At 43.3% G+C, this 25722-nt stretch overlaps 1 protein-coding gene across 5 annotated transcripts in view; it reads right to left on the bottom strand.

Moving 5' to 3' along the window:
- RPS6KA1 (ribosomal protein S6 kinase A1) overlaps positions 1–25722 on the bottom strand; it is a 295808-nt gene that overhangs the window by 48908 nt on the left and 221178 nt on the right. For all 5 annotated transcript variants that reach the window (XM_073616152.1, XM_073616150.1, XM_073616153.1 and 2 more), the window contains 2 exons: positions 4628–4708; positions 4442–4521 (listed from right to left, as the gene is read on the bottom strand). In XM_073616152.1, coding sequence (XP_073472253.1) covers positions 4442–4521; positions 4628–4708 — 161 coding nt within the window. The remainder of the gene's footprint in view (positions 1–4441; positions 4522–4627; positions 4709–25722) is intronic.

Raw genomic sequence — 25722 nt, 5'->3', positions numbered from 1 at the left:
TGGTCAAAATTATGGTTGGGCGAATATAATTTAGCAAGATTTGAGCGGAATGCGTGTAAAATTTTGACAGGGTTACTTGTGTATAAATCACAGTTTAGTTTGAGTCGCACAGAGGTCATAGGTTTTTGCAGTGAGCATAAGGTTCGAGCTAATAGGGTATCTGGTTTGTTTGCTTTGAGGTAATAAAGCTGTTGTGATTTACTTATTAAATTATCTGCAGAGTCAGTAAGAAACAGGTCAAATTCTAAGCGGGCTCTATCAAGCCTAGCTTTAGTTGAATGTTAAGACCAAACTGAAGGCGTGGCGCAACCTTCCATTCTCCCTTTTTTTTTACCGAGCTAAAATACAGCCCATTGATTGTAATGTGCCTATGCACACAGGCGTATAAACAAGCGCTGTGTATTCTTCACAAAAATTAAATAAAAAATTTTAGTCAGTAATTTAGGCCTCATGCGCGCAAATCGCACAGATTTGTCCATTGACACTGTCAATGTGAGAACAAGCTCCCAGCGCATTCTCGGAAATGTGCGCGAATTTGTGCGAAAATTGCATGAACGCATGTGCGCGGAAATACATTTAAAAAAAAAAGTCTCAAACAGGAGAATGATGTGCAAGAGGCCTTACTATCCAAAGTTAAAACAACAAGGGCAGAAGATTCAATAGATGAAAAGTTGAAAAAATTACTGAAGGGCCGCTTTAAGTTCTGAAGCCCACATAATAATGGGAATCCGAGGTGAAGCAAACTGGAGGCGCAAAAACACCAAAGGGAACACTGCCAACAATAAAAAGTAATACATAAATAGAAATGATACCATTGTCCCAAAAAGTTCCATACCCATCAATGTGTCATGAGAAAGCATATGAAGAAGGATGGAAGGGATGGGGGGGTAAGGTGTATACAAGAAACAAAAAACATCAAAACAAATAATAGTTCAAGGCTATGTAAAGAAATATAGCGAAAAACTCACTGCTGTCAGAAAAAAAAAAAAAAAAGAAAAAAAGGACCAGCCGAAAAGTAAGAAGGTCAACTATAGAAAAAAGTTTGCACTGAGTGAGTTATAAACTGGTAAGACACTTATTTCCTTCAGCACCAGCTGATTTTTGCAGGGAAACCATTCGATTTTGCGCATTGCTTTGGTTGAGAGGGCATTCTAGAAGCTGAATGTTTTGTAAAGAGGATTGAGTTCTTCAGCAGAATGGCAGACATATTTAGATCCTTGGTAGATGAAGCAAATTGAAAATGGAAAGCCCCATTGATAGGCGATTTGGTGTCACTGTAAAACTTGAAGTGACTTCTAAGCCCGATACTTAGAGATGGTGAGCTGAGATAGATGAGCTAAAACTTGATAGGTATGTCCCTGGAAAATCAGTGAATCTTTTGCTCTAGCTACATCTAGAAGTTGTTTCTTGGTACGGAAATAGTGAAATTTGGTGATAATATTGCGCGGTGGTCCATCAACTTTGCGAGGTGTGTGGGCTCTATGAACCCTGTCCATCTCCATTCATTCGACTGGTATGGAAGTCTGTAGTTCCTGAAATGGAATAGTGGCTTGCAAAATTGGCGACAGATTCAGATATTCCACGTATACGGATGTTGGAACGCCGGGCCCTATTTTCGTAATCTTCTAAACGAGATTGAAGGACTAAGCTTTCCTTTTTGAGGTTTTTAAATTCAACTGCATAAGTCTGGGTGTTATTTTCAAGTTCATCAACTCGCAGTTCAAGATTTGCAGTGCGTTGGCCCAGTACTCCAATTTCCTTAGACTGTTTGTTATATGATCTGAGGTTTGTTTAAGGGCTTTGTGAAGCATTTTTTCAAATTGCCTCAGAACAGACGACTGTCCAGGGTCTGTAAAAGATGTCATTTGTGAAGTTTGTATATCGGAGTCATATTCCCTTGTGTTGCCACAGACAACTTAGAGCACTGAGAGGATTTCACCAAGTGTGAGGTAACAGGGGGAGGCGATGAAGCTAGTGCCATTCTGACCAAAACCTGAGGCAGCGCTGCTTTGATGTTTTTTGGCTTTATTTTCAGGCGAGAACTCCCAAGAACCATTACATTAAGTGGCAGGGTTATTAACAGACCGAGTAACAAGATTTACCTGGTAAAGCTGACCCAACATTCATTCTTTTCCCCTTTTTTTATTTTTATTTTTTTCTTGCATGTGTTTCCCTGTAGACTCATGGACCCATCATATTGCTCCGCGATAGGGAAATTTTCAACCATTTGGAGGAGTTAACTGACTCCTCACCTTTTACTTTGTTTCTAGTACCTACGTGAATTTATCTGGGTGCAGCTTTTGGCTATTCGCAGTCCCTTCCCTCCCCTGCACATGTGGGGGTATGTAGACGTGATCCCTCGTAAGGCGCATTTAGTTTTCCACCCCCCCCCCTGGGGCGTCGGCCCGATACGGTGGAGACAGAGGACATAGGACGAACTATTTTTCTTTAAATACTCTGTACTGCCAGGAAACCTGTGATAGGTAATTATGGAATTTACGTAAATATGTTACACTGCATGCACATGAGTTTGCTATTATTGAGTCTTATACTGTGTTCGATATATGTTTACATTTCCACAGTGGACAACCCATCCTCTGAAGAAGACCCAGTGAGGGTCGAAACGCGTCAGAATATATAGTATTCTTGTTGTCCCATATACTGTATTGTACATTGCTCCTATTCACAGGCCCTGTTTTTTGCAATGTCATAAGGATTTAACATTTGAAGAAACCTTGGCTGTCTCATAATACATTGTACTTTGTATTGCTTCTAAAACCACAAATATTGTTTGTTGCAATTTTTATGCTGTATTTAGTTCATGTCCTGACTTGAACTGTCAGAAGCTATTTATCTATTTTTTATACAAACTTTTGTACTAATAAAATCAACCTTTTTTGACTACCCTTACTGAATTTTATTGGCTGCTTTAAAGCCCCGATAGAGGGTTGTCGTAGTTTCTTTATGCAACTTAGAGCGCTGAGAGGATTTCACCAAGTGTGAGGTAACAGGGGGAGGCGATGAAGCTAGTGCCATTCTGACCAAAACCAGAGGCAGCGCTGCTTTGATGTTTTTTGGCTTTATTTTCAGGCGAGAACGCCCAAGAACCATAACATTAAGTGGCAGGGTTATTAACAGACCGAGTAACAACATTTACCTGGTAAAGCTGACCTGGGACTTGGTATAATATGGTAGAAACATCCCTTTCAGGAGCAGAGCTCTAAGCTGGCACGTCTGCTCAGTCAGGCTCCACCCATGAGCCTTGAATATGCCCCTTTTTAACCAATGGCACCAATAAGCTTTTAATTCACTCCCTGGTTATCTCTCGCCTCGACTACTGCAACTCCCTCCTCATTGAATTAACTTTACATAGGCTATCCCCCTTTCAGTCTATCATGAATGCTGCTGCAAGACTCATCCCCCTTACAAACCGTTCAGTGTCCTCCACCCCTGTCTGCCAATCCCTCCACTGGCTTCCACTCACCCAAAGAATAAAATCCAAAATACTAATGACTTACAAAAGCCATCAACAACTCTGCCCCCAGCTACATCACTAGCCTGGTCTCAAAATAGCAACCAAGGCTCTCGGTTTGGTCCTCCCAATACCTCCTGCTCTCTAGCTCCCTTGTCACCTCCTCCCATGCTCGCCTCCAGGATTTCTCCCGAGCTTCTCCCATCCTATGGAACTTTGGACGATCCCTGAAATCTCTTCTTTTTTAAGAGGCCTATCCTGCTTTTACTTTCTTCATCAGCTCATCCCCCACAGCTATTACCTTTTGTATCACTTGACCCTCCCTCTTAGACTTTAGGCTCCAACGAGCAGGGCCCTCTGATTCCTCTTGTACCAAATTGTATTGTAACTGTAATGTCTGCCTTCATTTTGTAAAGTGCTACGCAAACTGTTGGTGCTATATAAAGCCTGTACGATAATACATTTTAATTTTTAGCAGGGATTAGGGAGAATGGAAGGTTGCGCCACGCCTTCAGTTTGGTCTTAACATTCAACAGTATAGGGTGAAGGTTAAGTAACATAAATCGGAGGTATGGCATAAAAGGACTACCCCAAGGTACGAGGAGATATCCACCCATTGCAAAGGAAGAGTCCCGGAGGATGATGACTTTGCCCTTGAATCGACTGGAAACAGTAATGATTTTTGCCAATTGACTCTAGGCCTGTGAAATGGGAGAAGGTATTCATAACTTGGAGCGCTTCGTGTAAGGAAGGGCCTGCATCATTCAAAACTAAAAGGAGATCGTCAAACATCTCTAATTTTTGATTGATCAATTTTTCTTTTGTAGCTATCGATGCACTTTAACGCTAGTGCTGATACTGGCAATTGGGGATCAGGAAAACTTAACTGCCAACTGAATGGACAGAAAATCAAGAAGGGAGTATAAAAAAAAAAAATTTTATTTTTGGAAAAGATGGTTTTATACAAACCTCCTTTGAAAGACGAGTAAAGAGGTCTCCACCACGCAAAAAGTCCAAGATCAAATAAAGTTTGCCCTCTGTCTGAAATGCTGTCATGAGAGAACATCAATTTCAGTTAACAGACATGTTTTACATTAAACATAACTATTTTTCATTTCAATAAAATCATCCCTTGAAGCACTGGCCCAAACTTACCATAATGAAGCCTCACTACAAATGGGTGGTGCACCTCAGCCAAAATATCACGTTCCATTTTGGTTCTTACACGGTCTCTTACTTTAAATACATAGAAGAGATAAACAAAACATAAACACACACTGCTATGGTTAATGTACTTCACACCCTTTAAACTGTCAAGATACAAGACATATACAGTGCTAACAATAATGATGTATACACATTACAGAATCTGCTAATTTATTCTTGTAGAAAAAAAATGTCATATTATATTATGCTAGGCAACCAGTACCATGTGTGTGAATGTCTAATATAATACATAATATGAACAGCTCTTAGCTAGCATATAACGATGAAATGTTTTTCCATTTAGGTGAATAACACATTTTTTTTTAAAACTTTATTGAAAGGCATCATGCATGTACGCAAGTTCGAAGACGAAGAAACAGGTTACAACGCGTCAGCATAAATCTACAGATACAGTTCTAAGCATTAAGAGCCCTTTCACACCGAGAGCGCTGACGTGTTAGCGGCGCTTTAGCATCGCTTTAGAGGCACTTTTCCCGCTAGCGGTCAAATAAAGGGTTAAAAGTGCCCACAAAGCGCCACTGCAGGTATACACTGCTCCTAAAGCGCCCCAAAGATGCTGCTTGCAGGAGTTTTTTTAACGTCCGGGCAGCGCAGTGCTCCAGTGTGAAATCACTCGGGCTTTCACACTGGGACTGCAGAGGAGGCATTTTTCAGGCTCTTTACAGGTGCTATTTTTAGCGCTAAAGCGCCTGGAAAACACCTCCAATGTAAAAGGGGTTTTAGTCTTATAAATTAAAAGTATCCCTTAACCTCCCCCTGGCGGTATGATTATTTCGGATTTTAGGTGCTGAAAGCGGTACAATTATTTTGCATGGAAATTTGGCGTTTTATATTGTAGGCCTGTAATTCTTAACAATAACACACTTTTTTTTTTTTCCTTCCACTCAGCAAGATAATTTCTCTGGGAGTCATTTTTCAGTTGTAAAATTCAAAATACGTCCCATTCTTTCTTCACATCATTGTGGTTTTAATAATTCCATTGTTGTACACCTCAAAGCTTATCTAGGTGGTATTTAAACTTCACATTTACCTTTACATGTTAACCCCCGCCCCCCCCCCCCCCGAGACCGTACCCCACCTGCTCCCCCCTTCCCATTGCATGTTTTCACTTCTACCTCTGTTTCAGCCTTCCAACCCTCCTTTCCGTTGGTCTTAAGGTCTCTCTCATTTCCTTCCTAGGGAATCCATATCTCGGCCACTCTCAGGGAATCTTTAAATTCTACCCGCATCCTCCATTTTTTCTCAAAGGCCCCCATTTTTATCCCTTCACTATACCTTAAGTATTCTAGACTGTGGATCTCGTTGATTTTGTTGAACCAGTCCCTCATTGCAGGCCTTTCTTTCCTTCTCCAGTACTTGGGTATTAGACTTTTAGCCGCATCAATGAGGTGCGGCAGGAGCGTTCTCTGGTAGGCTTTGTTGGGCATTGCACTCATATGAAATAAGCAGACCCAGGGGTCATCTAGTAGGTTAATTCCCGTTATATCTTTAATAAATCCCCTCACTTCACTCTAAAATATTTTAATTGTCGGGCATAGCCACCAGATGTGGGCCATTGATCCTGTTTCCTTACACCCCCCCCAACAGTATTGTGACGATCCATGAAATTTATTCAAGCGATCCGGGGTCAGGTACATCCTGGCCAGACATTTGAAGTTTAACTCCAGGATTTTGCAGTTTACTGACGTGGCCGATACCCTGCTTAGGATCAATGACCCCTCAGGACCTGTGAGCTTCCTTCCTAGCTCCTTCTCCCATTTCTGTATAAATGACGGGGCTTCTATGCTCCCCAGGCCTATTAACATTTTATAAGTCTGTGAGAACCCCCCCTTCTTATCTTTATCCATACACATTTTCTCTAATGGGCGTAGATTCTCCCTTGATCTAATTGGTTGTGGAAGAGCTCTTATAAACCGACTCAGTTGGTTGTACCGCCAAGTATTTATAGCCAGTATGCTTTTTTTTTCCTTTAACTCTTGATATGTACATATTTTATTCTGATGCATTACGTCTTTTAACTGTATGTTCTCATCCAGTAGCCATCCCCCAAACCACTCCCCTTTCCCTGGTGAAAAATAGTCTGAGTTCTTAAGTGGCATTAGAGGAGAATTGTATCCCTAGTGCTCCCTTTTGTGGAGAGTGTCCCAAATTTTTAGTGCGTGTCTAGTGATCTCGTGCGTTTCAGCACTTAGTTTCCTTAAGTGTGGTGGGATCCAAATTATTTTATTCAGCTTAGTGTCGCTAATATCCTTCTCCATTTTTACCCAGTGTTTATCTGCTTTATCTTTCGTCCAGTCTATTACTTTGGCGAGAGCTATGGCTTCATAATATTTACGAACATCTGGTGCTCCCCACCCCCCTTTACCTTTGGCCTTTATCAATTGTGTAAATTTTAGTCGGGGCATTCTTTCTCTCCAAATGAATCTTAAAAAAATCGAGTGCAGTTTTCTAAGGTAGGCTTGTGGGAGCGCCACTGGCAACATTTGCATTCTGTAAGTTACTCTTGGCAAGACAACCATTTTGTAAATGTTTATTCTCCCCCCCCCCCAGGACAATTGTCCTAGTGATATCCTATTAAGTTCTTGCTTTACCTCGTTAAGAAGTGGCAAGAAGTTTGCTTGAAATAGAGTCTCTTGTGAGGTTGTAATTTTTATCCCTAGGTAATTTAATTCTTTTTGCCCCCACATGAAGGGGAAGTGCTTTTGATATGAATGGTCTCTAGTTTTACAGGTGTTAAGGCTTAATGTTTCAGATTTATTTGAGTTAATTTTAAAGTTGGAAAGCTTTCCATACTCTAGTAGGGTTGTCATTATGTTCGGAAGAGATATCCTTGGGCGCGTTATGTAGAGCAGAATATCGTCCGCGAATGCAGCTGTTTTATATTCGTCTCTACCTATCGTTACCCCGCTGATATCCGAACATTGCCTAATCTTAGCTAGGAGAGGCTCTAGAGTCATTACAAACAGGACAGGGGAGAGTGGGCACCCCTGTCTTGTACCATTGTACGTATCAAACTGCTCCGACAGAACTCCATTTATCCTTACTCTCGCTGTGGGTCTGGAATATAATGCCCCAATCCTTCTACGAATCCTATTCCCGAAGCCCATCTCCTCTAGTGTGCCCATCATGAAGTCCCAGTCCACTCTATCGAACGCTTTTTCAGCGTCTATTGATAAGAGTAGACCTGGGACTCCACTCTTCTTCATCTGTTGCACTGCCAGGAGGGTTTTGATGCTGTTATCCCGTCCTTGTCGGCCTGGCACAAACCCGACCTGGTCTGGGTGTATAATCCTTCCTATAATAGGTTTCAGTCTTTCCGCGATAACTTTCGCGTATATTTTCGTATCAACGTTTAAGAGGGAAATAGGCCTGTAGCTTGAACATAATGTACTATCTTTGCCTTCCTTGGGGATAATAGCTATGTTAGCTACCAGAGCTTCCTTTCTCATTTCTCCTTTGTCCCCGATGTCGTTCATGTAAGAGCACATTTTTGGTATCAGGTAATCCTGATATTTTCTGTAGTACAGCACCGTCAGTCCGTCCGGTCCTGGACTTTTTCCCAATTGCATCCCTTTAAGCGCTTTTCTCACTTCTATTTCCGTGTAGGGGGCTTCTAAGGCGGTTTGTTCACTTCCTGAGAGTTTGGGCAGGCCAATATCCTTTAAATAATTTTTAATTTTCCCTTGTTTTACTTCCCTCTCCTTGATAGTTATATTTTTATTTATAGCATACAGCCCCCCATAGAAGTTCTGGAAGGTCCTCGCAATATCTTTGTCTTTGTAAGCAATCTCGCCTGTTTTAGTTTTTATTTTATCAATATAATTATTATTTTTCTTTTTGCTTAGGACCTTAGCCAGGAGTCTACCGGGTCTGTTACCTCCTATATATCTTTCTTTTTTAAAGCGGTTGTATACCTTACGATTCTCTGATTCAATGAACTCACGCATGGCCTCTCTACTCTTATATAAGTCCACCATTATCTCCTTGCCCCCTGTTTTCTTATGTTGGTGTTCTAACTCCTGGACTTTCTTCTGTAGGGCGAGTCTCTCCCTGACCTCTCTTTTTTTCCTGTCTGAGCCCGCCTTTATTATAATGCCTCTGATATATACTTTATGTGCCTCCCATACTACGGCTTCTGAGGTTTCCCCGACTGTGTTGGTTTTAAAGTAGAATTCTATTTCCTCCTTAATACACTTATTGATATCTCTATCATGTAGTAGGTCCTCATTTAGTTTCCAGCTATTAACGGGGTGTTTCCCTTTACATAGTTTCTACTTAAGGCTTACTGGGGCATGGTCAGAGAATGTTATTGACCCTATTTTTGTGTCCTCTACTTCATCGATATACCTGTGTTCCACCAAAAAAAAATCCAGTCTGGAGTACGTCGAGTGTACGGGGGAGTAGTAGGAATAATCTCTTTCGTTCGGGTGTTGCAAACTCCAGATGTCTGCCAATTGGAATTGACGAAGTTTCTTTTTGAGTTTGTTCATCCATATCCCTCCAGTCCCCCGGGCACTCGACGTACTGTCTTTGCCCGGGTCAAGGCACACATTGAAGTCTCCTGCAATAATGGCCCTCCCACTCTTGAAACATTCAAACTTTGAGAGAATGCCCAACAAGTACCTACCAGGGTTAATATTTGGACAGTAGATATTAGCTAACGTGCATTCGATGCCATTTAGATTGCCCCTGAGAAATAGAAACCGTCCCTCTGGGTCAAACATTCTCTCGTCCAACTTGAACCTGGCGTCTTTGGCAAAACCTATAGCAATACCTTTTGAGCCCCTGGTTGGGGAGTCCCCGTATTCCCACTTTTGGAAGTCTTTCGAAAGTATTCTTTGGTTCTTGCCCACGAAAAGGTGCGTCTCCTGCAGGAAGACTACCTCTGCTTTAAGGAGTATCAATTCTCTCATTATATTCGCACACTTTGTGGGAGAACCGATGCCCCTCACATTGTATGAGATTAGATTTATCCCTGTCATCTTGTTATTGTACCGTAGTAGAGGCTGAACCTCTCCTTATAATTCTAGGAAGCGGGGAACAGTGCCATAGGTACAGGTCTCTCCCTCCCCCTCCCCCCCCACCCATCCTTGCCCCTCCCCTTATCCCCCCCCTTACCTTCCCCCCATACCCTCCCCTCCCTCCCCCTCCATACGGGGGTTACAGACCATCTCATGGCGCCATCAACCGTGGCCCTACTACCTCCTCCCGGCCCCTCGGTTCTCCCCCTACAGGTTGAGCACGGGGGTGCCATCCTTGGATCCAGTCGCCTCCCCCTGGACTCCCGGCTCCGCCCCCCCTCCCCCCCCCCCCCAAGACCCGCGAATCATTTTAGTAACTGGTTTCCAGGTAGGTGTCCCCTCCCTGCTATCTTGAGTTACGGTTCTTTCCCACCATCCCGGGATTTCCACCATTGGCACTTCCAAGCGCTGGCAAAATTTTTGTGTCTCTTCGGGAAACCGCAATGTTGCTGAGCGACCCTCCTTGCGTCTGATCAGGCAAGCTGGAAAGCCCCATGAGTATTGGACTCCATGTGCTCTGAGTTGAGCCAAAAGTGGCTTAAGAATTCTTCTCCTGGCCAGGGTTTCTGCAGATAAGTATGGAGAAGTAAGCCTACAGATTTTTCCAGACCTAACTAGTTGGTTCATTCTTATGCTGGATTTAATCCGCTCTTTATCCTGGAAGTTATGGAATCTAATAATTACATCCTGTGGGGCGTCCCCACTAATCTCAGCCGGTTTTCTTATCCTATGGGCTCTCTCCAATTTGATCTTCGGTCTGTTCTCAGTTGGATCTAATCGGTCTCCAAAGATTTGGTCAATTTTTTCTTGTAGATTCTCTTTACCCCCTTCCGTCTCGGGCAAGCCCCTTATCCGCAGATTTTTCCTCCTGTTACGGTTCTCCTGGTCTTCAATTTTGTACCGTAGATTTCTTTGTTCTTTCTGGATTTCTTCTATCTGCTGTTTGAGGTCTTTAATCTCCATTCCCTGTACGTCCATTGTTGCTTCCAGCTCTTCCACTCTTTTTAGTGTATGGCCCATATCTTGACGTATTGTTTCGATTTCTCCTTTAATTGCTGTTTCTAATCTTGCAAACATTTCTGCCATCTCGCTCTTTGTTGGTAATTGTCTGTCTTGCTGGAAATCCATTGATGCCTCTTCCGTTGTCTCCTTCCCTTCAGTGTGGGAGTCCATCTCCGCCAGTTGTCTTCGTGTGCTTATTTTGGATGGGGGTTCAGGGGTGTTAAATTTGGACCCACCCGCCTTCCCCGGACTCCCCTTACTACCATCTTGGACCATATATTTCCTAATAGCGCCCGGGCTTACGCTTGTTCTGTTACTATTGGCCGCGTTGGCTGTGGCCCCCTTCCCTCCTTTCCCCCTCATTATGCTGCTTGCGCTGCGTGGCCCCGAGGGACGGTGCTAAGTGTCCTACCGGTGTGGCCTATATTATGTATAACCTGTCCTCTCAGGTGTTCTGCTCGGTCAGCCAAAGGGTTAATCCTTTCTAGACTCCAGGACCTCTTTGGGTCAGGTATTTCTCGCACAGGGACCCAATGGGCTCTCCTAGCTTACAACCACCCAATATATCAGCGCTATGGAAGTGCTCTTATTTCAAACAGACTCAAAAAAAAAAAAAATAGTGCATAGATATATGGAAAAACCATCAGAGAGGAAACCTTTTAACTAGAAACAGTCCACTTCTTTAACACGTGTCCCGGTCCAGGCTCTCTTTGGAAATATAACATACACAGGAGCAGGTAATACCAGTTGTCATTCCACAAGTTTTGCTTTCTTTCTTTCTGGGACCTTACTGGGGGAGGGGGTCCAGCATGTTATATTCAAAGTGGAACACTTACCCCCTCAGCCGCTGTTGCACGATCTCACCCAGTTTTTTTTTTTTCCTTTTCCCCTTCCTCTCCAATACAGGCACGGGCTTTCTTCCGCGGGATCTCCGTGCAGCTGTCGGCAGTTCGAGTCAGCGTGAATCACCGTCGCCTGGACAACCGTCCTCCTCACTCGCTCCCAGACATGCTTAACCGTGCCCCGAGTTGCCTTCACTGTCGCTACGAGGACCCGTATCCGGGATGCATGCGGGGATTAGCAGTGCAGGGTATCAGAGTCCAAAGCGGGGGGTGGGAGAGCTACAGGGGGGGTGAGGCTGCTCCCAGCTGTTCGCCGGAGCTAGAGGGAGAGACGCCCGGCATCCCGGGATTAGCAGCAGGTCCAACTAGACGCCCACATCCGGCTCCTCCCTCTCCCCTCAATAACACACTTTAATCTGTCCACCAAGAGTCTAGTAGATATCCCGGGTATGATGAAGTTTGAAACACAAAAACAAATTATAATATAATAAATAAATAATTAAAAAAAAATAATATAATAATAAAATACATTTCCCCACGATTCACTATCGCTCAATTCTGCAAGTGTTCTAATTTACTATCACTGTTTTCTAGCTGGTCTAAAGCCACTTTTGACGTAAAGGGACACTTTTTGGTTGCTATGGACAATCTCAAGTTTCCAGGCAGAAAGAACAGTATATATAATATAAAACTGCATGCAGGGCATTGGACAAAGCACTGGGGACAAAAGGGATGTGAAATAATTTCATACAGTACTGTAATCTGTAAGATTACAGTACTGTGTTATTTTTACTTTTTTTTAAATTTGCCGCCAGGCTCCGCCCCTGTGCGTCGCGACGCTCGGGGAACAGAGCCTGGCACAGAGAGGCTTCAGAGGAGACAGAATCCTGGGGACAAGGTAAGTAACACTGCACCAGGATCCTGCAATGTAATCCCGAGTGTGGCTCGGAGTTACCGCTAATGGTGCTGAAATTTAACCCCGAGCCACACTCGGGAAAACCATCAGGGAGGTTAAGAAAGTAGAGCAAGATAAACAGCAGCAATGCAACACATTTTTTGTTGCAGATTTGATCTGTCAAGAGTTAGGCTGGCCATACATGTTCAATTTTCTTGCACAAATTTTCCTTTAGATTTACCTTAAACTATGTAGTACAAGGGCCTGCCTTATGGGATACAATTGAAAGTTAATAATTTAAGCCTCATATTATGTGGTTTTTGGTAAACCTAAAGGAAAATTGTACAAAAGACAATTGAACATGTATGGCCAGCCTAAAGCCTCATACACAAGGTATGATCATTGGCTAACTGAGCGTCTGATTTTTGTCAAAAGGGCATGTGCCAGTATATTGACTTGCATACCAATGGTACACAATTGTCATGCTACAAACACGAACGTAGTGACGTACTACGAGGAATTTCAGCTCTTGAGCGCCACCCTTTGGGCCCCTTCTGCTAATTTTGTGTTTGGTGAACATGGATGCCGAGCATGCGTGTTTGTACTTTCGACTTTTGTGTGACGGATTTGTGTACAGACCATACGAAAATCTGACGTCAAACCATTGTCCGCCGAAAATGTACTAGCCTGTCAATCCAATTGTTGGCTGAAAGTTATACAACAATTGTCAAAAGGAGCGTACCAACGGTAAGATTATAGGAAAACAGTCTGTCAACAGACAATCCCGTGCCAACAATCGTACCGTGTGTACGAGGCTTTAGATCAACAATTTACCAAGCACGGCACTGATCTACCTTAATGGATATACTGTAAATAAGTAGGCTTTTAAACTGGTAAGTAAACATTGATTGTATAAACTAACCTAATTCATGGAGGTTCATTTTAAAACAGAACTACACCATTATTTAATTCCATATCAATATTCTGTCTTTATTAAGCTATGTTTTGCTATAAAATATGAAGTCACATGCATATCGTTACATGGCACTGGAAATGTACCTTGACAAAGTGTCAGGGCTTGATTCCGTTTCTACCTATGGCTTTTTTTCAGATTCTATAATTAATATTCCCAAACTGAAAATTCTCAGTCTCCCTCTAACAATCGAAAGAATTAAATAAGCATAGCTGAACTCAAAACCAAAATTTTCATACAATTACAGCTCTCTGGTCATTAGATGTGGCTGCATTTGTTTCCTCTTCCCAAGCTTTCTTCCCTGGGTGGCTTGTTATCCTTTACTATATCTATGGAAAAGGCCATGGTAGCTACCCAGGCTGGATTTCAAACACGTCTTGCTTTGTTCATTTCCATTACATGGTGATGGGATTTAGTATTGAACACAATAAAAAGCTTGAGAGGGGACTGGAGAGATAATAGCATAAGCAAACCAGAGGATCAGCAGAGCTGGTGGTTACTACCAGGTGGGAGATCAGTAAAGCTAGGGGTTACTACTGAGCGAGGGATCAGCAAAACTGGGAATTACTACTGAGTGGGGCATCAGCAGAGCTGTACTACTACTGGAGCTGGGGATTTGCTAAATGAGGGTACTAATAAACTGGGGATCTGCCGAACAAGAGTCTCAATGAGCTGGGGATCTGCTAAACAGGGGTTCTAATGAGCTCATTGACTAAAGCCAACATTCACCAAGGCTAGTTTCACACTGGTGCGATGTGGAAACCACAGCGATTCATGTGCGGGTTCCCACGTTGCATCTGAATCGCAGGCAGTTCACAATGACATCCGTGATCTGCTGCGGGTGTCAATATAAAAAGGTAATGACACCCCCAAATTGATTTGCAGAATGCAGTGCAAACGGTGGAATCAGATCGTATAGGTCGACCCATGCAAGTATAGACCAAAAAAAGGGTCTTGCGCCATATTGGTGCAAATGCGATTCAGCCATACAAACTGTATGGCTTTCGCATAGCACAGACATTGCACATCATGTGCCCAGGAATGCAGTGCAAATCACATGGGATGTCTGCAATTGCATAAGTGTGAACCCAGCCTAAGGCTGGATTCACACCAGTCCGGTGCGAATTCCAGCTCCGTTCTCTGTGCGCAGTGAAAAAGCAGCTGTCCAGCGCTTCCTCTCCATTGTATCTGCTGATCAGCTGAGCAGGGAAAGGGAGGAGGTGTGGTGAGGAGAGGGAGAGAATGCCTGTTCACAATGGAACGCATCTGCGAATCAGATGCATTCCCATAAAAGAATATGTGGCTGCAATTCGCACTGCACTGCCTAGAAAACGCGCACAATTTTTGGGCAATGCAACGCACACATGTAAACCAGACTGTTTGAAAGTAATAGATTTTTAAATGTTCTTCAAATTGATGCAGTGTAAGCCGCATCCAAATCGCATCAGTGTGAACTAGGGATGCAACTAACGATTATTTTCATAATCGATTAGTTGGCCAATTATTGTTTCGATTAATCAGATAATAACTTTAAAAAAAGTGTGGTGTATCATTTAATAGGTAAAGTTTAAAAAAAAAGGCAATTTATTCTTAAAAATCTCTATGCAGTGCTAAATATAAATAACCAACTATATGATTAGGGAGCAAAATCTCTAATCAACTCTGAGAATAACAGACAAGAGATATACTGTATATACTATTGGAGGTTGAATCTGGTAAATATCATCAGACTCAAAGATCATATATTTTTTTAGACCCCTTTCACACTGGGGCGCATGTAATGTGCCCTGCTCCCACGTAGTGTGCCCTGCTCCCCCGTAGTGTGCCCTGCTCCCCCGTAGTGTGCCCTGCTCCCATGTAAAAGTTTACTTTAAATGTAATAGTAATGCCTTCTATTACCTCCAGTCTATCAGCCTCCACCTTCTCTTGATTCAGATGCTGTACTTCCCGGCACAGTCTTAGTAATAGTAGTAATAGTAATTATTTTTTTAAAACAAACATGTTATACTTACCTGCTCTGTGTAATGGTTTTGCACAGAGCAGACCCGATTCTTCTCTTCTGGGGTCCGCCACCAACGCTTCTGGCTCCTCATGCCTTTAGAGTGCCCCAATAGCAAGCTGCAAATTATAGTATAGCGTGCCCCTATAGCAAGGTAAAAAAACTTCTGCCTTTAGACCCACTCCCTTCCTGTCCAGGACTACATGTTCCATGAGGCATTGCTCCTCACACATTCACAAGTTCTCAGGCACTTACTGACATGTATGCTGCTGATATGTAAACAATGAATGCATTGTGTATGCAGGCCAACTAATCAGCTGGCCGATTAATCGATTACGAAAATAGTTGGCAACTATTTTCATAATCGATAAGTTGTCGATTAATCGATTAGTTGTTTCAGCCCTAGTGTGAACCCAGTCTTAAAGTGGATGTAAACCTGAATTTTTTTTGATAAACTGTAGAGTATAAGATTTCCTATCATTTGTGCCCAGTCTTGCCATACAGAGTTAATCCATCTCTGAGCAATCCTCTTATTGTTCAGTGAGAAAAATTTTGACAAACTGAGAAAAACTTTGTCAAATACTCCCCCTTGCTGTGAGTGACAGCCTAAGACATGCATTATTTTTTAATTCCCTCCCCCACTCCTTTCTTCAGCAGCTCTGCAAAGATTGGCTGTTCCACACCTTAGCATGATTTGGCATGCTGAAGTCATGTGGTTACTTTCCTGTCTTTTCACTGGATATTAGAGATCATAGCAGAAGTTCAGTGTTATAAATAAACAGGAGAAAATGCATATTGACAAGGAGTGTAGAGGTGGGCGGGGAGTCTACTGACATCACGACTCCACCCACCGAGCTCCAGACAACAGACCCACCCACAGAATATGCAGTTTTTCGGGTCTAATAACAGACAGAGGGGAGACATTTGACAGGTAAAGATACATGCAGGAGGCATGTATATCCTTATAGATAACCCCTATGGCAGTAGTTTAGAAAGGATGACATTGGGTTTACATCCACTTTAAGCTTCAAAAAAGCATAATCAAAGCATCCTTGAAGCATTAAAAAAAGCATGTGGAAGCAGTAAACGATTTAATGCGTGTTGAAGTCGAAGCAAGTGTAAATGAGTTACCACTCTGGTTTCAACCCAAAACATGGATTTTTTTTTTCTTTTTTACGTTTACTGTATATTGGTTAACCGTACAAACGGAGAGAGTGAATCTTCCTAATAAGGGCACACACACCAAAAAAACCTAACAGGTGTTCTAATCTCTCCTCGCTCTAACCAAAAAAATGTTTTGCCCTAAGTTATACTTTAAACTAGTTTGATTTTCATACAGTGTGTACACTATACATAACTTTCAACATACAATTTAGACTTTCCAAACGGAAATTTCTGAAGGAACAAAACGCAAAAATGTTTCCAGTAAGTGAACAGAGAAAACTATGTGTACTATCATACGATTTTCGCACAAGAAAAATCAGATACAAAAGATTGGGCATGGGCATAAACAACAAAAAAAGCCCATCGTATGAGAATTTTTGTACATTATTTCCATTCTCGGTTTTGACTTGCTGTGAAACATCGAGGAAAACCAGGCGATCGTTCACCCGAATTTCTTATAGTGTGTATCTTTTAGGCTGGCCATACATTATACAACTCTCTTAGAATTGTAGATTTACCTTCAACTATGTAGTGCAAGGGCCTGCCCGATTGCATTCAAATTGAACGTGCTTAGGTTTGACCTAATATTATATGGTTTTGGGAAATCTAAATGAAAATTATACAAGAAAATTGTATTATGTATGGCCAGTGTTAAGGGCTGTACACACGGGCCGAATATTGGGTGGTATCAGCTGGTTCAATAGAAACTGTCTGACATTCGGCCTGTGTGTACCAGCAGCTGGTCCGGCAGAAGTTGGCTGACTTCTGTCAAAGGAGCATGACCGAAAAAGATCTGCCCCGATCGGCATTCGATCAGCGCTCTCACCCAAGAGCGCTGACCGGTGTGTCTGTGTGTGGCAGGGTAGTCCCCCTGTCAGAACATAATAGCTCAGCAAGGGATATTGCTGTACTAACATTGGATGGTTAGCACAGCGGCTCCTCCTAAGCTGTTTATTTTTTATTCGTTCAGCCTGCTGGGTTGAACGAAAAAAAAACAAAAACAAAGTGTGCACTAGGCTTTAATCTTCACTTTCAAATTTAAAGGCTAAATTCACCCTTTCAAAAAAAATTTCATGCAATCATCCCCAGTAGGTTAATGTGAATCGACCTACAAAAAACAAAAAAAAAAAAAACGGTGCTACAACAACAGAAGAGAAAGTGCATTGTGTATGGACAGGTTTAGAGCCTGGAGGAGTGTTCGTCTCTTCAATGTTGGCTGCACACGCTCAACGTATGGCATGTCCTGGCATCTAGGCAGCATGTGGAGGCTCACTCACAAGAGGAGTTTTTTTTGACAGTGTGGGAGAGGCCACGCACAGCCTACAAGTAAGACATTTAAAAAAAGCATTTCATTTTTAACCTATTAGGAATGCTTAAATATGTGGGAACTTTTATTGGAAAGGTAAACTTAGCCTTTAAATCCCCCCCCAAAAAATTGTACCCAACCCCTAATAAGACTCTAAACTTGTCATCACCAGAGCCATATTGATGCCAAAGTCACCTGTTCTTATGCCAAACATAAGCAGCGCTGGGATCTTTATACCGAAAACTGATTCGGGAGTACAGTTCTTTTCTAATAGCTACAAGCAGTTTGAAGAAAAAAAAAAACTCTGGTGCAGAGATTTCACCCATGCTCCTGAATAAAACAAAAAGATAGATGGGAGATCCAATAAAAATGTTATTTCACATATTATGTGTGAAGCATTTATGTTTTTAGTGTCTTAAAATGCATGTTAAAACACACACACACACACACACCCAATCAGTGCAGTCCCTTTTAGGATTATTGCTGCCTGCTATAGACAGTAAATGCTATTTTGCCATAAAATTTACAGTTACGGTGCTAAGACTGCCAGAAAATATATTAAAAATCACATATTTTGTATGCTGTCCTTGTGAGGATATGCACAAGACTGCAAGTGTAGATCATCAGGCCATATCTGTAAAAGATCAGGTTTTTGCATGGCTAATAGCTAGTGCGGGAGTCAGCCATTGGCCAATCATGCCATGCCGCCAGCTCCTGACCCCTTCTGCTGCCTTCTCACACCCCAGATGAGAGCAGCAATAGGCATTGCAGAGCAAAGAAAACTCTCAGGATCTAACATGTCACAACACAGCCAAGGGAAGACCTGGGAGGCCATCCCTCACTCTGCTGGGTGCCACTGCATCTAAGGCAGTGATTCTCAACCTTCTAGTGCCGTGACCCCTTGATAAAATTTCCCAAGTTGTGGGGACCCCTAACAGTAAAAATATTTTTGTAGCGTAGGTTGTCAGCACCCAAGGCAAGACAAGTAATTTGCACCCCTAACCTATAGACATTTAGCGCTCTCTTCCACTCGTACAGTATTAAAACCCCTTTTAGGATGTACCACTCTTTCTCTTTGTTCTTCTTTCTTTCCCTTTTATCTCTCTCTATCCTAATTTCTTGTTTTTTTTCCCATCACTCTCTCTAGCCGTCTTTCTTGTTCTTTCTCTTATTCTCTCACTTTTTTCTTTGTTCCTCCCTCTCTTTTCCTCTCCCTTCCATGTATTCTGTATTTTTATTCCTTCTCTTAGGGCTCTTTCACATGGGGCGGATCAGTGATGATCCGCCCCGTGAACACCCGCTTGCTCAGCGGGGATCGCTCCGCCGATCCCCGCTGAGCAGAAAGATGACAGGTCCATCGCTGCACACTGTGCAGCTACGGACCTGTCAGAACGCCGCTCTCCCCTATGGGGGGATCGGATGATGAAGGACCGTAGTGTCCGTCGTCACCCGATCCGATAACGGATGGAAAAGTAGGTTTTTCCTCCGTTACACTTTTCGGATCGGAGCGGGTCGGATGTCAACGGACATGTCACCGCTGACATCCGACGCTCCATAGGGATACAATGTATGTCCGTTTTTCATCCGAAAACGCAAGGATGAAAAACGGACATACGGATCCCTCGTGTGAAAGAGGCCTAACTCCTTGGTGGGGGTGGGATGAGTGGCAGTGCTGGGGGGAGTTCTGATCAGCCAACTTAGCTGCTCTTGATCAAGGTCATTTGCTGATCTGAGAACTGTAGTGGGGACTTTAAATGGCAACTCTAATCACAGGTATTGTTACTCACTGTGTCTCCAGATTCACTGTGTCTCCGACTTTGTGGTGTCTCGTAGCAGTGACACCTATGCCGAAATCAGGAGATAGGGTCTCCTCCAGCCTCTCCCACTTCACATTCCTCATCTCTCAGCTGACCTCTAGTCTCTTCCACCCAGCCATGCCGTGAACTGAATGGGCGGCTGCAAAGAGGCTGAGTGGGCGGCTGCAGGCTCCAGGAATAGCCCAGCTGGGCGGCCACAGGCTCCACAGACAGCCCTGCTGGGTGGCCACAGGCTCCAGAGACAGGACTACTGGGCTGCTGCAAAAAGGCTGGGAGAGCGGTGCGGGCTTCAGGAACAGCCCAGGCTTCGGTGAATCCTGACAAAACGTAATTTGACCCCCGAGGGGGTCCCGACCCCCAGGTTGAGAACCACTGATCTAGCATGTGAATTTAACATGGAAAAGGAGGAAATTTGTGTTGTTCCTTGCACTCTACACGACAAGCACACTGTGTTCCATGCACACTGACCTCTGCACTCGTTACATACATAGGGACTTCTAAACTCTGCATTACATACTCCTAAACCCCCTGCACTCAGATTACTTCTGCCTGACCCCTGCACTATGCATTACAAACATTCGGCCACTGCACTATGCGTTATTACTGAACACTGCACCGTTCGATACTAATGACCTCTGAATTAGTTAGGACTCTTTCTGAAGCTAAATAGAGAGGGGTAAGTTTACACTTTTACAGTGAAATCATAATGATATTTTTCTATTTTCCTAAAAACTTTTTTTTTTTTAACCAGTTCTGGACTGCCCATCGCATATATACTGCGGCAGGGCGGCGTGGCTGTGCGAAACAATGTACCTGTACGTTGTCCGCGGGTCCTGGTCTGGTGCTCTCGTGTGCGCCGCCTGCGACTCGCTTCCGCCGTGATTGGACACAGCGGGAGCCAATCAGTGGAGCCAGCGGGGAATGACAGAACGGCGGTCTGCTGATGTAAACAAAGCAGACTGTACTGTCAGACAGGAACAGAGAGATTTGCTATTCCTGCTAATCAGGAACAGAGATCTCTCTGTTCAAACAGGGAATCCATCCCTCAAACAGTAAGCACACTTAGGGAACACATTTAACCCTTTGATCCCCTGGTGTTAACCCCTTCCCTGCCAGTGTCATTTATACAGTTGTCAGTGCATTTTTTTTTTTTTTAGCACTGATCACTCTATTGGTGTCACTGGTCCCCAAAAAGTCTCTAAAATGGTGCCATTACTAGTAAAAAAATAAATAAAGTATGGGTATGTTTTATAGCAGAAAGTAAAAAAGAAATAGTTTTTTTTTTCAAAATTGTTGCTTTTTTTTGTTTATAACACAGAGGTGATAAAATACCACCAAAAGAAAGCTCTATTTGTGGGAAAAAAAAGGACATCAATTTTGTTTGGGTACAGCGTTGCACGACCGTGCAATTGTCAGTTAAAGCAACACAGTGTCGTGTCGCTAAAAATGGCCTGGTCATTAAGGGGGGGTGAAGCCTTTCGGGGTTGAAGTGGTTAAATAAAAAAAAAGCACTGCACCCTAGTGATCTTTGATCTCTTCCATGTTGCTCAGGTAGATCTCCAGCACTCTAGAACTCCTGGCTTAGCACACTGTGGACATCAGTCATTTTTGCAATGCCCTATTGAATGAACATAATTTTGTACAAAACTCATGTTGCTTACTCCTGACCCCCAAACTCTGCATTACTTGCCACTGACCCCTAAAATTTGTGCTGCTTATTACTTACTCTGGTACCCTGCATTAGTTACTACTGACTCCTGAACTCTGCATTACCTACTACTTATCTTTGTACCCTGTGTTATTTAACCTGGCCATTGATGGATCAAAATTTGCTGGTTCAGCAGAGACCTGAAGAACTTGAAAACTTCTGTCAAATAGGAATGTTGGAAAATTTTTCACTCTGCGTTCCTTCCTACAGACCCCCCAAATACTGCGTTTCTTACTACAGACCTCTGAAGTTAGCGACACCCACTTTATTGGTCCCACCTCCAGGTAGCACATAGCATTTTTCCTCTAGATTGCTTCCAGACCTTTTTCCTAACTATGCATGCATGTCTTGGTGCCTCTTATTTTCCATCATAACGTGAATTTCTGCTTCCAGAAGTTGGTGACCAATTGTTTGAGGATGTGTTAAAATGGGGGCATGATTTTGTGGGTGTGGCTGCAAACAGAGGAGTAGTCAGTTGGGTGTCACCATATTTTATTTTGAAAGTCTAGTAACCCTATCAGAGTTTAATAGGAGGAGTGACTCATCTTCCCTCCTCCCTTCTCTGCTTTGCCCAGACAGCCATTGCGAGTTTTAATCCTTTTATGCCCACCACTGGAAGTGTGTGTAAATCTGACAGGATGACTGTTGGCTGTTAAATGGAAGTGATCTGGCGGCTCTGTAACCGCCGGATCACTTCACTTCCACACACCTCAGAAAATGTCACTTCTGGGTCCCCGTGTCACCTTTCCCTAGCCAGCATAGATGGGGAAGAAACTAATTTAAGCTTTATTGGACAGATAAGACATTAATGGTCTTAAATTAAAAAGAAACTGTCAGCAGAAGAAAAAAAAAAAAAAAAGCTTAGTAAAAAGTAAAGTGTAAAAAATTATAGTTGCACCCAAGCACTTAATACCCCCCCCCCTTACGCATGTACAAGCATAAAAGCATGAGTCAAGGACACCTACGCACAAAAACATCCAATGCGATATCGCTGCACACGTCTGATTGAAAGCAACACATTTAGGCCCATTATTCATGGTCAACTCTAAACTGATGACCTGTAAGGACTTTTAAAGGGTCGCCTATGGAAAATGTAGGGTTTGTCTTTGTTTCACAACCACATACGCCAGGGCTCAAAACTTCAAGTCTTGAGCTACTAACCAAAACCTTAAAGCGGTTGTATAGTCATTTTTTTTAACTTTTACCTACAGGTAATAAGGCTTACCCGTAGGCAAAAAAAATACCTACTAAACCTGTACAGTGTAGGAGATATTCCCCTTGCTATGAGCTGCTGACTGCAGCAGCGCATGCGCACAGGGGATTCTCGGCTGAAGGCCCGGCAGATGCCGGACCTTGCCGGGAAAGAAATCTCCCGCGCGCATGCGCGGGTGTGATGACATCGCGGCTCCAGCCACTCACAGCGCTGGAGCCGCGATACCCGGAAGACACGCCGAGGCAACATGTCAGCTACCTCGGCGTGGACCAGGTAAGATACCAACGCCTCGTTCTAAGGTAAGTATTTCATAATAAGCTAGTATGCGGTGCATACTAGCTCATTATGCCTTTTGCCTTCCAGGGGTATAAAAAAAAAAAAAAAAAATGTCAGCGGGTATACAACCGCTTTAATTAAGATCTTACTCGCCACCAGTTGCCCCACCCAACACCTACCCTGCCCGCCCCTAAACAGGCCCTTATTAAATGATCTCATGAAATGACATGGTTAAAAGTTTTATGTAGAATTAACTTACAAAAAAAAATATTAACAACAATTTTATCAGTACAGCCTCTCCAGTGCCCATCAGCGCAGCCTCACCGATGCACGGGGATTAGAGAGGAGAGCCAGCCGGATCATTACACAGAGTGGGGGTGACACAGCTCTGATTTGAATTGCCCAGGGGTCGCAGTCAAATTAAGTCCCGCCTCTTGGACTGGCTCCTATGATAAACGTCACATGTCCCGGCATTGGATTAGTTTGCCGTCTATCAAAGGAGCTGGTCCAGGAGGCGGGATCTTGACAGCGGCCTCCGGGCAATTCAAACCAAAGTTGTGTCACAGCGGGAGATCCCCTCTCTGTTTGATATTCTGGCCAGCTCTCCTCTCTCTTCCTGGGAGAATGGCTCCCATTCAACTCTGCCTGCAGGTGGTGCTCGTCCCCAACCCCCCCTCACCCGACGTGTTGGGTATACATTCACTCTGCGCAGCCTTATTTTTTTGTCACACAATATTAGAGCTCTAATATTGCTCTAATATTGTGTGACATAAAAAACTGGAACTACCACTACCATTTTATTCTCTAAGGTGTCTAATGTTTGGGAATTTTGTACGTAATCTTTAGGCCTAAAATAATGTTTTAAACATGTGTGCAAATAATGCAAAAACAGCTCTGGCAGCGAAAGGGTCAATCATACAAGGTCAGAAAGCAAATAGTTTCTGCTCTACTCTTAGCCATTGGCACACCATGTATATAAATATTTACTGATAAAAATAAGAGATGCAAAACTTATAACCTTACAGTATCCTTGTGGTTAGAAGGATGGTGGGGTAGGCAGAGCATATACCATATATACTAGAGTATAGGCCGACCCGAATATATGCTGAGGCACTTAATTTTACCCGCAAAAACGTATTGACTCGAGTATAAGCCTAGGGTGGGAAATGCAGCAGCTACCAGTATTATGCTTCATAAAGCTTATAGGAAATGAAAAGCTTTATTTTTTTTTTTCCATTGTACACAGTAATTGGCAAAAGAGGTATAGAAAATATAGTGAAGCCATGCTCATTTAGAATGCCCAGTTATGTGCAAGGGAAAATAAATAGAAAGATCACAGTCTCTACATCTTTAGTAAGTCAAGCTCCCTCTGCCTGTTTTGTGGCTCTAAATGTTCCCCGGGGCAGCATCTACACAGAATCACTTAATTTATCAACCCCCCTCCCAATTTGGTACACATTTGACAAGTTATCCCAAATATCCAGTGGATGCTGCAATGGTGGACAGTTCTGTGTGCATTGCATGTTTTAGGGATTGAAAAAAGCGATCCTCTGCTTTGACATCCTATATTGGCCACTTGCTGTGCCCTTTTATGCAGTAGGGAAGAGATCTGCTGGCATAAGTTAGGTGGTGGGGAGCATTCAGAAGCATGGTGCAAAAGCTTTATTCTATTTTCTTACCAGGAACTGTGTATGTGAGATTGATGTCCCGCTGTGTCAGATCGCCGTGCAGCTGCGGTAGTGATGTCCCGCCTCCTATGACACACGTTACAGGGATTCCTAGCATTGGATCACTGTGCCGTCTGTCACAAGAGGAGGTGGGACATCGTTATGCGGCTGGCTGCGCGGCGATCTGACAGCATGGGAGGGAGGAGAAACTCACAGGGGCACCGGGCCAATTCACGAGCGTCACCCAGCGGCGTGGCCCCGCCCCTTTTTCTCCTCCATTTTGGACTTTTTCACTCACTCAAGCATGAGCCAAGGTGGGTTTTTTCAGCCAAAAAAATGGGCTGAAAAACTCGGCTTATACTCGAGTATATACGGTAATCAAGCTGAGCAAAAGAGGTTCCATTTATATGGGGTCCCTAGGATTGAGGGCTTCCAAAGTACATTTAGGAGGATTTGATTACTAAGGTACATGAATGCACATTTTTGTGCCTACTTCCCTAATGTAATGTTCATTGATTGCTTTTATTTACTTTAACCTATCAGTGGCTATATAGCAATACACAAAGTTTAAAGGGACCCTGTTACTATAGTAAACTTTCCCAGCAAGCTATCCCTGTAAAAGATGAATGTATAATTAAACTTAGGCCGACCATACACGGTCAAATCTCAGTCAGTTCAGCAAGAACCGGCCGAGATTTGAACCGTTAATGCGCAGGCTGAATGTACCAAGTTGATCGATTGATCAACTTGGGTACAACCGGCCTGCGAGATTCACTTGCGATTATTGCAAGCAGCTGCTAAAGCCGCTAGCGATAATCACTGCCTTCTCCTGGCGGGGCCATGGTTGCAGAAAATAAATTTTCAGTGTATGGCCTGCCTGACTTCTCGTCTCCCATGCCATTGAATGCTGCTCTATTCATTAAGGAATGATACCCCCAATTGTGCTGGAAAGTCAACATTTCTGGAGTGCCAATTCCAATTGTCCTCCACAGCTCTCACTCGCTCCTCATGCTGACCTCCATGTCACTTCTGAACCAGTGAAAGCTGTGGGTGATGAAGGCGATCTACACTCCCAGAAGTGTTGTAGTCAATCAAAATTACAATTACATGCATCAATTGCTATGGGATTTAAAAAAAAAA

This window comes from Aquarana catesbeiana, linkage group LG02 (assembly GCF_042186555.1).
Source record: "Aquarana catesbeiana isolate 2022-GZ linkage group LG02, ASM4218655v1, whole genome shotgun sequence".
Lineage (NCBI taxonomy): Eukaryota > Metazoa > Chordata > Amphibia > Anura > Ranidae > Aquarana > Aquarana catesbeiana.
This window is presented reverse-complemented; position numbering and strand designations above follow the sequence as displayed.